Source organism: Pyrgilauda ruficollis, unplaced genomic scaffold (genome assembly GCF_017590135.1).
Source record: "Pyrgilauda ruficollis isolate IOZ18807 unplaced genomic scaffold, ASM1759013v1 scaffold229, whole genome shotgun sequence".
Lineage (NCBI taxonomy): Eukaryota > Metazoa > Chordata > Aves > Passeriformes > Passeridae > Pyrgilauda > Pyrgilauda ruficollis.
The window spans coordinates 280625-294499 of NW_024522428.1; the positions used below are offsets into that span (position 1 = coordinate 280625).

General features: G+C 40.7%; 1 protein-coding gene across 1 annotated transcript in view; it reads left to right on the forward strand.

The window, feature by feature from the left end:
• ITPR2 (inositol 1,4,5-trisphosphate receptor type 2) overlaps nucleotides 1-13875 on the forward strand; it is a 128157-nt gene that overhangs the window by 78419 nt on the left and 35863 nt on the right. The window contains exon 23 of the mRNA XM_041468717.1: nucleotides 13201-13394. Coding sequence (XP_041324651.1) covers nucleotides 13201-13394 — 194 coding nt within the window. The remainder of the gene's footprint in view (nucleotides 1-13200; nucleotides 13395-13875) is intronic.

Consider the following 13875-nt stretch of genomic DNA (forward strand, 5'->3'; position numbering starts at 1 on the left):
AGTGAAAGGGAGAATGAGATGGTTCTGGTTCCACAATGGCAGAAGTACCCAAAGGAAGTCCAGAGGAGGCCATCCTCTGCCTGTGTTTGTCAAATTAGAATAATTTGACCCCAGACCACAATGCCTCTCTGACAACCCTAGGACTATTCTGTATGTCCCATTGCCTTTGCTACCATGGTTTAAAACTGGGTTGAAGAATGAGCATGCCAAGAAGGTGCTGAAACGTAGCAGTTTAGTTTTTCTGTGTGAGTGGAAGAGAGGTGTGACAGTGGTGTGGGCTGAGTGTCCACAGGACTGACTGACAGCAGATTCTGTTTTGATATGTAGCTGGTGTTGCCAGCCAGCTGGCTCACAGCACCAAAATGGATGAGCTGTCTTGTTGGAAACAATTATTTTGTGTTTTCTCTGGGAGGCCTTTTCCCAACCTTGAGTTTTTCTAATCGTCATTTTGCTCAGGGCTCTACAGATGCCCTGCAGGAGTGTGCTGTTCTTCATAACTTTTTTCTTCTTTGAGGTTCACACACTCTGGAGAGGTGTAGACTGTCATTGTCATCTCTGAACCAATAAGTCATATGCTTGGTTCTCTTGATCTTCTCTCCATCACTGCCAGCAGACTTTATTGACACCCTCTGGAAGTATTTTCTGCAATGCAGTGCACATCAAATCATGCTGTAGCTGGCTGCAGTCCCTCCTCAGCACTAGAGAAAAGACTGTATGTCCAGACACTTGGAATTATGTTTTCCTTTTTTGTCCCTGAAAGACTGCATTGCAGACTCTCTTCTTAAATGGCTCTGGACACAGTTTGACTCCAGACACAATCTTGTCATATTTGAAACATGGGACGTGCAGATGTAGTTCTTCTGCTTAGTTGTCACTCTGCCCAAGCCTTTAATCCTGATTATACATCTTGTTTAATGTTTTTACTCACATTTATTACCCATAAAATAATGTTTTTCCTTAATTCCCTTTTATTTCTGCAGAAGGGTTTCCTTTCAAGCTATGTAAGAGATGAAGGAACCACCCATTAAGTGCAAACAGACCTGCTCTCAGTTGAAGTGAATTTCCTTAGTAATTCCATGCAAATCAATGAATTTGCTTTGAAATAAATGGGTGAAGGAATGTTGCAAATAGCACCCTACAAATGGAAGCTTGGTAGCTTTTTTAGTAGTGCTCAACCACGTACTGGAGCCTTGTTGGAAACTTTCTGTCACAAACCTGTTTTTTTCTCACATTCTTTCAGCAAAAAAGACACAGAACAAAGGTGTGATTTTTTTTTTTTTTATTGCCTTCAGCCTGTGTGCAGATTATTTAAATTTCTTTCCTGCTGTAGCTGTCTCCATGGATGTTTACCTTTCAAACACTGACCAGTTCAGGTCAGGATATGACAATCCATGGACGTTCTCTTGTTAATTACCTGTGGGTTGGTTTGGTTTGTTTGGTGGGGGTTTTCCCCCTTTTTCTACTAACTCTATGTCTAGAAAGCTTTGGAGAGGTTTTTTTTTTTGCTGTTGCAGACTGTTGTCAGTCCTGTTTGCAATCTTACAGGAGTCTGGAGGTATTGGCTGTGCTGTCTAGACTTAAAAAAAGGCATTGAAACTGTGATGAGACAATGTGTCTTTGTGTAGAAATAGCTGTAAGACCTCTTGGAGAGGTCTTCTACATACAGTCTTTGTAAAATAAAAGGATGCCTTTGAATGGTCAGATCTTTTCTTCAACCTCCCTTTTCCTTTCTGATTGAGAAATTATAAACTACACAAAGTGTACTTTAAGTGCTTTGCACTTAAGACAGCATGATCCTGAATATTTAACTGATGTGTCCAAGCATCTTGCTTTTCCTCCTGCTTTCTCTGGACGTGCAAACTCACCTACTCATGAGCTATAAAGATGCATGTGTTACAAGAATGAAGTTGAAGGAGTTTAATAACTCCTATTGACTATCTTTGAGCACCCAGCTCACAGAGCTTCATGTTCAAAGAACATATTTCATGTCTGAAAATCACAACTCAAGCAAAACAGGGGAGTGCGTTTTGTTAAGGAGAACCGCACATGAATCAACCAGCATCGCTTTAGTTGCACATTGCACCACTGATGGGGAGGTGCGGGGCTGGAACTTCTGGGCCTGTGTGTTGGACTGTAGATGATCCCAAGGATGGGTCCAGAAGCACAGGTGTTCCCTGGGTCCTGTGGAGTCTGGATCTGTCTTGTCCAGGATGCAGTAGGGATCCTGAGGAATTAACAGGCAAGCACAGAAATTGGTCTTAGGAATTTTTTCTAGATCTCCCCTCACTCTGAGAGTAAGGACTATTCACCGTGCAAAGCTGTAGGTATACATTGGTTTTCCATTTTATAATAATTATAAGATTGTACATGCAAGGGTTCCCTTCCCTTTTTACACAGATATTCTCTCTTTTAAAACTGTGTTGCTCAGAACATGTTAGTTGTTTTATTAGTTAGCTGTCCTGGCTTTTTATTGTCTCTTTTAATTTACAATATTGGTTTCTTAGACTATTAAAAAGGGTGAAGGTAAGAATTACCGCAGTCAGCTTTTTTAGATTTTGGAAAATGTGATGGCAATTTCTAAAATCAGAATGGTCTGTTGATTTTTTTCCAGCAAGTGTTTTCTTATTTGTAACTTCCATAAAACACAGACAGATGGATTGTTCCCTGCCCTCTTTCAGGGTGGTGGGACCTCTCTCTCCAGTCAGGGAGGTGTGAGGGTGAATTCTTGCCATTAGAGGAGGTCAGATTCCATTCTCCCACATCTCTCCAGACTGCAGCATCCTCTCTGGCAGGTCCACTACTTATAACAGTCATACCAAACCTTTGCAGAATATTGCAGGTAGGTGTCCCTCCAAGACATTATTACTCTAGGGATGTGCAGGTTAACATAGCTCCTTTCTAAAGAAAAAATAGCTTCCCTGAGTTGCAAAAATCATTACACTGTTGTTCTTTAAACAAACAAACAGAAAGATATTATTGTTTCTGTTGTGATTTTTGTGTCTATATTGTGAATGTATGGAAGTTTAAATTTTGGAGTTTATAGAAGTTGTGGGGCTTTGTTCGGGTTTTTGTGTTTGTTTATTGGTTGAGTGGTTTTTTTAAAGCTTCCAGTCAGGGATCACAAATGTCTAGGCATAAGTTTAATTCAGTAAGAACATGTATTTCATTCCTTGAGCTTACGGCTTCGAAGTGTAGCTCATAATTCCAGTTTTGACGAACACTGAAAGCCAGTCATGATGCCTGAGACTGACAGTTTATTGGTATAAACAAATATGTTTAAGTTTTATCAAGCATTAGGGGCATGATCCTGTAAATCTTTTGTAGAGAAAAAGTGCTACTGAATACCAGCTTAGGTTCTGTATATTTTAATTTTCATCACTATTTAAGTGTAAATTTGCAAAGATTGATAGTAAAGCTATATTTAACAATCAGACTTTTTCAATAGTTATGCCGATTCAAAATCACAGTTATTTTCAGGTTCTAAGAAAAATTACTTGAAAAGAGGTTTGCCCAAATGGATGAGTCTTGTAATTTCTATTCTATAGCTGTAGTAGATGGTAGGTAGCATCTCTGTAGAAGTTGAGAATTTTGGTCAGGATCTATGTATTTTACATTATAGGTTTTGTATTTTAGTTTTCTTAAAATTTATTGATTTCTATGGGAAAATCAATGCTGAAAAAATCTGGGGATGGGTAGGTTATGGTGTCTTTCCATTTACTTATTCCAGGTCAGTAGCAACAAAAGTTTCCAACATCTGATTCTGGTAACGTGAAGTTGTTGGGAACTGGTGAGCTGGATTCCTGACTGGTTTGGCCAGTCCTCATTGTGAAAACTGTAGTCAGGATTTTGGGAAATACATTTGTAAGAGCCTGAATGAGAGATGCGGGACTCCAGGCGGCTCTTCCAAATGCAGTTTATTACATCCAAGGCATTAATGATGGGTGGAAGAATGTGTTGAGTCTTGGCTGTGGAAGGTTTTCCTGTAGGTATGTACCTCAGAACTGAAAGAACCAAATTTTCAACCAGCAGTCTTGAGTCTTCTTCCCTGTTTAATATTTATTTCTTAAGTACACCCACTTACTTCAGTAAAACTACTTGTTAAGTGAGGAATTATATATGACAAGTGTTGAACTGTTGAGGCAAATCTGCAAAATGGACTGTATTTTTAGGCTTAGTGGAAGTTACATGAAGACTTAATTAACCTTTCACATTAAGAAGTCCTTTTCCCTCCTTTGCTTAAATTTGGAGCCACCTTGATGGCTGAGGTAGTCCTTGATGATTTCTGTGGGTTTCTCTGTCTTAGTTTGGCAAAGATTCTAAAAACACAGAATCATAGCATGGCTTGAGTTGGAAGGGACATTGATGATCATCTTGTTCAAACTCCCTGCTATGGGCAGGGGCACCTTCCACTATCCCAGGTTGCTCAGAGCCCCATCCAGCCTGGCCTTGGACACTGCCAGGGATGGGGCAGCCACAGCTTCTCTGGGCACCCTGTGCCACAGCCTCACCACCCTCACAGGGAACAAAGAAGACAGATTTGAAGAAAGCTGGCTAAGAAACATTTATGAGACAAGATCCTGTAAAAAGTAAGGATGTATATTTTTGGAAATGCTTCTTATCTAGATTGCACCCTAAAAATGAACTGACTTGAAAATCTTGCAACCAACTTCTTTTTTTTCTTTTTATTTCAGTCAGTGTGTCTTAACTTTGAATTATTTTTGTGCATATTTGAAGCTGCTTTCTGTTTCTTTTTTTTTCCCCTTTTAGATTCCAAAAAAAAAAAAAAAAAAAAAAAAGGGATATACAAAATATACTGCCTCTATATTTTTTTTTTTACTGCCCCTATTTTTTTTTTCTTAAGGAGAAAATGAGGATTTCATTTAGCACTGCTGTCATTTTGGCACCTTTAAAGAACATTATAATCTCTTGCAGTTTTAATTAAAAGGTAAAGTCATTGCTTTCCTAGTAAGTGCACCCTGCTGTATCATTCCAGAGTAAGGAGCCAATCTGTCTTGTCCAATACTGCTAATTTATTCTCTGTGAATTAAAATGCACATCTTTCTCTAGGTGCTATTTGCTCTTTCAAATAGCTTATTTTAGTCATACCATGAAACTACAGCATATGTCAGGTCTGAAAGAGGAAGCAGCACGGTAGTAAGCAGCAGGTAAGCGAAACATTTGCCACCCAGCTCAGTGCTGTTTAGTTTCTGTTGTTTGGGAATGAGAATAATGACATGCCAGGAAATACATCCCTGAATCTGAGCTGCATATGTCTTGGGATGCGGTTCACAGTCCTGGGCACCTGCTAAAAAAACCCTCAGTGGTGCAAATCTGGGTTATCTGTAGAGTGTATCTGTCCCTCAGGAGCTCTACAATTTTCCTGAGCCAGTGACCACTGATACCAGTGGGAGTCTTTTGGTTTACTTTGCTCAGTCTTTTTGAAAAAATAAATTTTAAAACTGCCTGTAATAAGCTTAAATTGCTCCCACCTCTGTGGTTCTCACATTAAATGTGTTGCCCACAACTGCCTAAGGAGATGCCTCTTTTTACTTGTTTAAACTGATGGTCAGATATCCCAGCTGCTTCCTGTTGTGCCTGGGTCTGTATCTTGGTGGTGTGTTCCTCCTGCAGATGGAAGGGACACAAGATTCCATCCTGCCAGGGGGCAGGACAGGGGGGGCCCTCGCCTTCTCCTGGAGTCTTCAGTGCTGGTGAGATCTACTGCCTCACTCTGCAGAGGAATGCTTGTGTTTCTGTGTGTCAGGGGACTCTTGTCCCGGCTTCTGTTGCTGTTACACAGCCCAGGAGCCTCCTCATCTCCAGCTCCAGTTAGGTCATTTTTTCTTCCAACCCCTTTTGGCTGCAAGTAGAGGTACACAGTGATGGAAGCACCAGTGAGGCCGCTGAGGGTTGACAACAAGGCTGCACCTTTTCTGTGGTCCCTATGGGTTCTCTGTGTCCAAGGAGGATCAGATTTCATCCAAGACTATTCAAAATTGCTCTGCTGTTTCTCAGCCTGGCATCTGCATCTGTTATCTGCACTTTAGTCTAGTTAACAATTTGCAGTATCTTCTTTGAGGCATACTTTGATTAGCAGGGCTAGTGAGGCAATGGCTGCCTGGCAGATTGGAGCAGTAATTTATACCAGCAGTTTACCAGAAAAGAAATGTTCTAAGAGGAAAAAGGAGAGTTAACTGTGTTAGTCACAGATAGCTACAGAGAAGAAACTGCTGTTCAGTGCAGAGTATTGCCAGACCAAAGGGGAGGTCTGACTGAGAGCTTAATTCTGTGGCATGAACCATTTCTCTTTCCTCCTTACTCCTTCCCTCATTATAAGACCCATGCATTAATGGGATTCCAGAGACCACTGCTCTTCTAGGAATCAATATCTGTCTTACAGATGTAACTCAGCTAGGAGGCTTGATTCCCATGGTGCTTTTTACCCTCAAGGCCAGCATGCTGATATATGCTTTTTTTTTTTCCTTGCTTGACACAGCTCAGTGGTTTTGGGGATTGGAAAAAAGCCCAGAACCTGCAGAATGACAGGAGAAGGTGAAGTTTGGTGAAGTTTCACCATGGCTGGGTAGCTGAGAGTTTGTATATAAAAAGGGAAGGTTTGTGGTTATGTTGTGGTGGAGGCTGGAGTGGCCAGATTCACTCAAGGGCTGGGGAGCAAATGTACATCCATGGCACATCGTAAGTTTTTTCCTTTGTTTTGCCTTATTGCTTCTGAGGACTATAAAATATGGAAGTGATACCTCACCATGTGTCCTTAATGCCAGGCATTAGGTTTTCTGTAAGCGTTACCTGAGGTCAGCTAGTTATTGAGTAATGAAAAATGGTTTAATGAAGACATAAAGTGTGATTCTTGGCCTGTTTGTGGTAGGTTCTGAAGTCTTTATAAACAAATTCTGTAGAAAACCTGTAAAAATTAATACCTCTTTCACAAGCAGAACTGTAAGGCTTTAATACTTCTGGCAAATAATATACAGCTCTAAAGAGCTTGAAATAAAATGTGTTCCTTTAGGTAGTGAAGTGTTGTTATTATATGTCCTTAAAATGGCTGCAACTTTTCATGAAGAAAAATGAAATTGCATGAAGCAATGTAGCCAAATCAGCAAAGAAATGCAGAGCTAAAGCTGCCATTGGATTCTTAATCTTGCTCTTGGTATTTAGATATTGCTGTACATGTGGCTCCCTGACAAGATCCTCGAGCACTGGAGGTGTTGTGTGCTTTAAGATGGCACTGAATCTTTCTTTGGGAAGCTTTTGGTGGAGCAATAGTGTAAATCTAACTGAAATTCCCAAAGCCAAGGATATTTGGAGTTTTGCTGTTGTGAATACATTCTTAAAACCTGGTTGAACACACCTGCACTGACACATGGGTTGAGACAAGGTCCTGTGTGCTGGTTTTGACTGAAGTGTCAGTGTCCTAATCAAAAGCATGCTCAGGTTTGATGACATCAGAGAGTTGTTTCTATAACTTAATTACTGCATAGACCATGTGAGAATTGTCATATTTTTGTAAAGTCTTTGATTTCTTCTTCCTCCCTCCTCTTTTTTTCTGTAAGAAGATTGAATAATATATTTGATTTTTATGGACAGGTTAATGAAGGTTGTTGGGGTAGTGGATGCACATACATTTGTCTTTTCTGGTCATTAACAGATCTCCTGAAGATCTGATCAGACCTTTCAGTACCTGAAGGGAACCTACAAGAAAGATGGAGAGAGACTATTTACTCCAAGGGCATGAAGAGACAGGACAAGGAGAATAGCTTCACATTGACAGGAGTAGGTTTAGATTGGATATTAGGAAGAAATTGTTCTCTCACACTGTGAGAGTGGTGAGGCCCTGGCACAGGTTGCCCAGAGAAGCTGCGGTTGCTTCATCCCTGGAATTTTCCAAGGCAAAGCTGGATGGGACTCTGAGAAACCTGGTGGCAACTGCCCATAGCAAAGGGGTTAGAACTGGGTGGTCTTTAAGGTCCCTTCCAACCCAAACCAATCTATGATTCCATGTGGCAGCTCCCATTTAGGTACTTAGTTTCCAGAAGCATTGAGCATCCAGCTGGTCCAGTCCCTAATAAAAGCTACTGGGTGTTAAAATCCTTTTGAAAATATGGGCACTTTCAAAATTTTTATGTAGGGAGGTAAGCACTGTGGGAAACTGTTCAAGCTAAAAATAGCTGAGTGGTTTTCAAAACTGTGTCCTAGGAATTAATTTTTCTTTCTTCTGGGGAAGACTGAACAGCAATGATAGTAAGAGTAGGCTCTTTCCCCGCTTGGCAGCTAGGGACCAGATCAAGTGCCTATAGGTAACTTTCAAATAAACAAGGCTGCATGTTGGTTCCCTGGTATCTTGGAGATTTCTGTGGAGCAGAGGACTCTGTGGCTCTGTGGACTGGAGCCAGAGTCCTAAGGCAATCTGCCAGCCTTTGAGGCTCCCACTGACTGTTCACCCTCAGCTTCTGTACAGTTCTCTGCACTCTATGTGAAATATCCAAAATTCTGTGGGTCCTGGAGAGCAAACTGAGGGTGCTCCATAGCAATGGGCTGGGAACAATTGAAAGAAAAGGCATGAATTACCAGCTGCCTTTGACAGTTGTTTTTCTTACTGAATATGGTATTTTGTCACTTATCATCCATACTGTGCTGCATAGCAGATTGTTGTTCAATTTTATATTCTGCTTTTAGAATTTTTGCAATCAGTAAATGACTTATCAAGAAAATATGTTTATGTAGAAAATGAAGTGTCAAATTATCTACTGTTTCGATTACTTGGGTGGTTGTTATTTTTTTCCAATAATTGACTCCTCTGAAAAGCTTTTCTTCTCAGAGAGGCCGCTGTGTTGTCAATCGTGCCAAATTGCATGAGATTATGTGCTACAGTTTTGTGACAGAAACTGATACTCATTAGGAAGTTGTGATCACTGTAATAAAAAGTAATGAAAAGGAGATGCACAGCTGTCTATTCAAAACATGACAAGCATTCTCTTCTTTCCTTTTCCTTCAGTGTCTGTCAATCTGCAGCTTCTTTAAATTACCACTTGTGCATAGTGAATTCACTCTTCATCGACTAATCTTGTTGAGACTGTACATTAAATAGGAGACATTTCTAATAGGTCCACTGCTTATGGAAGGTTTTTGGTGTCTGACTTGTCTTGGCAGAGGGAGGAACAGAGAAGAAGGAAAAATTGGAAAAAGATTCAAGGAGATTTCCTTGTGTTCTTTTCCTCTGTTGGTCAGTCACAGCTCTGAGCTCTTCTGCAGCAGTTTGCTGCTGAGAGAAGTGCACACATTAGCACCTCACAAAATTGCAAGGACTGTTCTCTCCCTGCCACACTTCACAGCCATATATATATGTTAATACCTTGACCTCAAAGAAAACAGCCAAAGATGAGGTCAACAGGTTAAGGGTGGCAGTATGATATGGAGGCACAGCTCAGCTTTTCTTCACTTATCTCTAGCAAAGTGCATATAAAAATAATCAGGGTTCACATCTACTTGCTCTCTCTCCTGATTTATCTCAGTTAACTAGCTGAGACAGTAAGTTAATTTTTCCTTGGTCATTGGTATTCAGGAAGCACTTTGGAGATGTGACTAAGATCAAAGCTCTCTTATTTTAGTCATTGTGTGCACATGTATACTAAGAACTTAAATCTCTTTTGTTGAGCCAATGTATTTTGTCTTGCATTGTTGCAGGCTTAGCTGACAGAGAGCCAGTCCCTTTTTAAACTGCAGTAACCTTCCTGCATGCATTACCTCAGGGAAACACACCCTTCCCTGCTGGGATAACCATGTTCAAGCAAGACTGCTGCTGGCCCCTTGTGCTTGTAGCTGACAGATTTAAAACCATGCTTAACATGGTCCAGACTTCCAAGGCTGGACAGACAACACTGAGTATCACCAGTGATGATTACTGGGGGATCTTATGGAAGAGAAGCTGCTCCCCACTCCTTAGGTACATGGAAGATCTCCACGGCTTCTTTCACAAAGAAGAGCAGCTCCTCTCAGTGTTGAGACACATCAGCTGCTTCACTGCCATCCATGAATGTGCTGCTCGACTGCTGTCTGCTCCTTGGAGAAGGTTGCATTTCATCAGCACCCTGCAAAACATGGTTGTTGAGATACCTTTCCTGACAAGAAATGCTTAATTGCTCCAGTTGCTGCATCATTTTAACTCTGGGAATGTTCTCTTCAAGCCTGCTCTGAATTAACTGAAAATTACAGTCAGCATCAGGCAGTTGGTTAAAAAGTTTTCCAAGATGACACCTTGTCTCCCTGCTGTTATTGGCAGAAATAATGCAGTATTGAATCATTACCCATTTCAGCTGTAAATACTGAACTGGATTAAGTAGACTTTTCTCTTACTAAAATCCTTTCCTATGCATTAATGAAATGCTGTTTGAAATGGCAGGGATAATAAGTAACAGGCTTAATCCTCCTTCACTTTCCAACTTCTGTCTTTTGAGATCACTTGCATTAAGGTCAATAGTGAAGGAATGCTGTGGACAGAGGGTTTATCCTTGTTACTGATACTGTTGGGAAGCAGCTTCTTCTCACTGGTTTGTGCCACCTTTGATTACTGGTGTTCTGTGGGTACCAGGGAAGGACAGCACTCACCTCATTTATTTTTATTTCCTACATGCTTTTCTAGGCTCCAGTATCACTTTAGCTGAGTGCTTCAGAGTCTTTGCTGTTGCAGGCCTCTCACTGTCTGTCCTAGAGGTGGAAAAAGTGATCTACTTATTTATGGAGGTCATCCTGAAATGCAGGGATGGTGACTAATTCCTTTTTCATGGAAGGAGTTGAATTCCATTCCCTGCCATGCCTGTGCAGCACCCCAGTCATGGCTGAGAAATAAGCAAGATGTGGTCTGGATAATATCCCAGCTTTCTTTCTCCAGGAACTGAGGTCCACCCAAGATGTTGTCTGATATCTTGTCCATAAGACACTAACTTTTTCATTCGTTTTACACCTAGAAGATTTCAGTCTTGAAGGGTGAGCAGGAACTTTTCAAGATGAAGTGGAATTTTTCTTCCTTATTTTGGAGAAACTGCAGTTGTATCTTGTTTTTGAGAGAATATCCTTCCTTATCATTAACCCTATTGACTGAAGTTTATTTTTAAAGAATTCCTGAGCTTTCCAAATGCCCTCTATTTATATTTCCCTCTGCCCAACTGAGCAGAAGGGATTTTGATCTGATGTTTTGAGAGATGATAATTTCTCAGCTGGGGTGTATGCCAGGGGTGTTGTAGGCCATGATGCAGCTGCCCAAGCTACAGGTCTTGTTATGGGCATATCTGTCAGCATTAAGGACAGAATGAAATGGATTTCATTTATTGCATAGTTTTGTAACGAAGACACAAAATGTTGGTTTAACTGAAGGTACTTTAAGGGTTGAAGATCCTTCATGTAGTACTGTAGCTTCACACAGGTGCACTGAGTGGTGGTCAATACAAATACTTGTTTAGCACACTGGGAGAAAGGAGTTGGGAAGTGGGAGTGAGATATCCATCCCATGTTATTCCCACACTGTTTTACTTGATTTGAAAGGAAAACACACCATTTTAATTTTGTGTTATGGAGAGTATTTGTGATGAATTTATTTGCTTTATGCCTGTGTAAGCAGTTAGAACTTTCTGTGCCTGCCTAATGTGAGGATCCAGCCTGTAGTTTGACTTTTAGGTTTTTTTAGCCCTAACAACATGCAAAATCAGAAGTATATTTCCCTCCCCACCCCTCTTTTGTAGGGACTTAAAAGACTGATTCAGAGTGATTGCGCACGAGACCAGATGCTGAATGGGACCTCAAACCTGACACTAATCTGCCTCATTCACTTTGAAAAAGCACCTTCTTTGTGTGTTTCCCTTTTAAAGTCTGGGCTAAAGGCATTCTCTTCCCATATACATTGTAATTGAGCTATATGGATTGAAGAAAGAAAGGAATAAGAGGAGGATTTTGCCAAAAAATATAAAATCCAGCCTTGGTTTTTACAGCAGATTATCTGGGAAGAGGGTTTCTTCCGTGTGAGTAAAGCTTGGCCATGGCATGGTGATTAAAGTGTACTAAAGGACAGACAAGAACTATTCAGGCTTCTCTGAGCAAAGCTACATTTCCTTCAGTCTTTTCTTTGTCTTTAGTGTAGCCTAGGTCCTGGCACTCTTCCTGTGAAGAGATGCTGTCATTCCTTTCCCTTCCTCCATTCTTTCCTATCTGTGTTTTGCAAGAAAGGAAACTGATTCATATAGGTAGGTAGCACAATCTTCTCACACTTTCTCGTCCCACCTTTGCAAGGAAGCCACTGATTCACTGAGATGCTTTTCCCATCAAAATTCACTATAAAGACCAGTATAATCTGTGGGAACAGATGGTATTTCTTGGTAGATTTTGCAGAGTACCATTGCAACCTGGATAAAGGTTTTACCACATAAGTATAAAATAATTTTCTCCCTCATGAATAACTTACAAAAGGCACTGTGATTACAGATACCAGTTTAACCTTCAGGACAGCCTTCAAGCCTGGCATTCTCCTGGGACTTTTTTTTTTGAAGGGGGATGGTTGGCTGGTTGTGTCAGTTGGGTTTGGGATGTGCCCTGTTGTTTGAACCACACAAAGAGATTGATCAGACTGGCAAAACCTCATCTCTTTACTCTCCTTCAGTGTGACAGCTAAAACTCCTCCAATATGTCTCCAAATGGCAGCAATAGATGGTATTAATAAAATACCAATAAAATTTTTCTAATGATAAGCATAGTCAGGTACTGGAATTGCTTGCCTAGGGATGTTCTATAATACTGGATATGCAACACTTGGTTTGCAAATATTCTTAAAAACAAGTTAAACAAACCTCTTTAAGAAATTATCTTGGATGTGGATAATATACCTTCAGGCAAAGGAATGGGTGAGATTTCTTTAGTTCTACTTTTTACAATTTGCTGAGCATGTTAACAGAACTCTGGAAATATTTTGGCATATTTACCATCTGTTGACATGTAAGAAATGATATCTTGGAAAATCAGCAAAGGAAATTCTTGCCTAATTGGATAATTTGAATGAACTCAGGAAATCAGGGCTTCTTTTTCAATATGCCTTTTGAGACTGGAAAGGGGTTTGACAACATGAGTGTATATGTGCTATATAGCATTGTAATCGTGCTTTAGTTCTAGGAAATGTGTCTGTTTTTGTTTCATGCACAGGGAACAACGTCATGAGGACAATCCATGGGGTAGGAGAGATGATGACCCAAATGGTGCTGAGCAGAGGGTCTGTATTTCCCATCAGTACCCCTGACATACAGCCAAGCATTCACCCAAGCAAGCAAGTCAGCACTGCAGACAGTGAAGATGTGATTGTAATGGACACCAAATTGAAAATCATTGAGATTTTGCAGGTAATAATGAGGGGTGGTATATTACACAGCAGTCATTTCAGGGTTCTTTGCTCACATGGCGGCCAGTTCTGTTACCCACATTCTTACTATTCACTGGCTGCTCATTGTAGAAATAACTCATTGACATGAGGAAGGATAGTCCTCTGTGTGAACAACTGCACAGTTGTGGTCCTCATTCTGTTGTACCAGCTTCACTTTTGAAGGAACAGGATGCTGCAGGTACTTTCTGACTGTAACTCTGCAATAACAACTTGTCCTCTAATCTGCCTCACTAATGTTTCCTTAAGACAGCATGTCTGTTTCCAGTTTCTTTCACACAGTTAACACTGGGGTGGTTGCTTGATTTAAGCATTTGACCCCTCTGTTGCAGTAGTTGGATAAAGGGCAGAATTGACCCTGGCCCTACTGAAGTTGTGCGAGGCTGCGCACTTTTGGTGCATTTAATGCATTTCAGATTTCCACTGTTGGGCTGCTGTGCTTT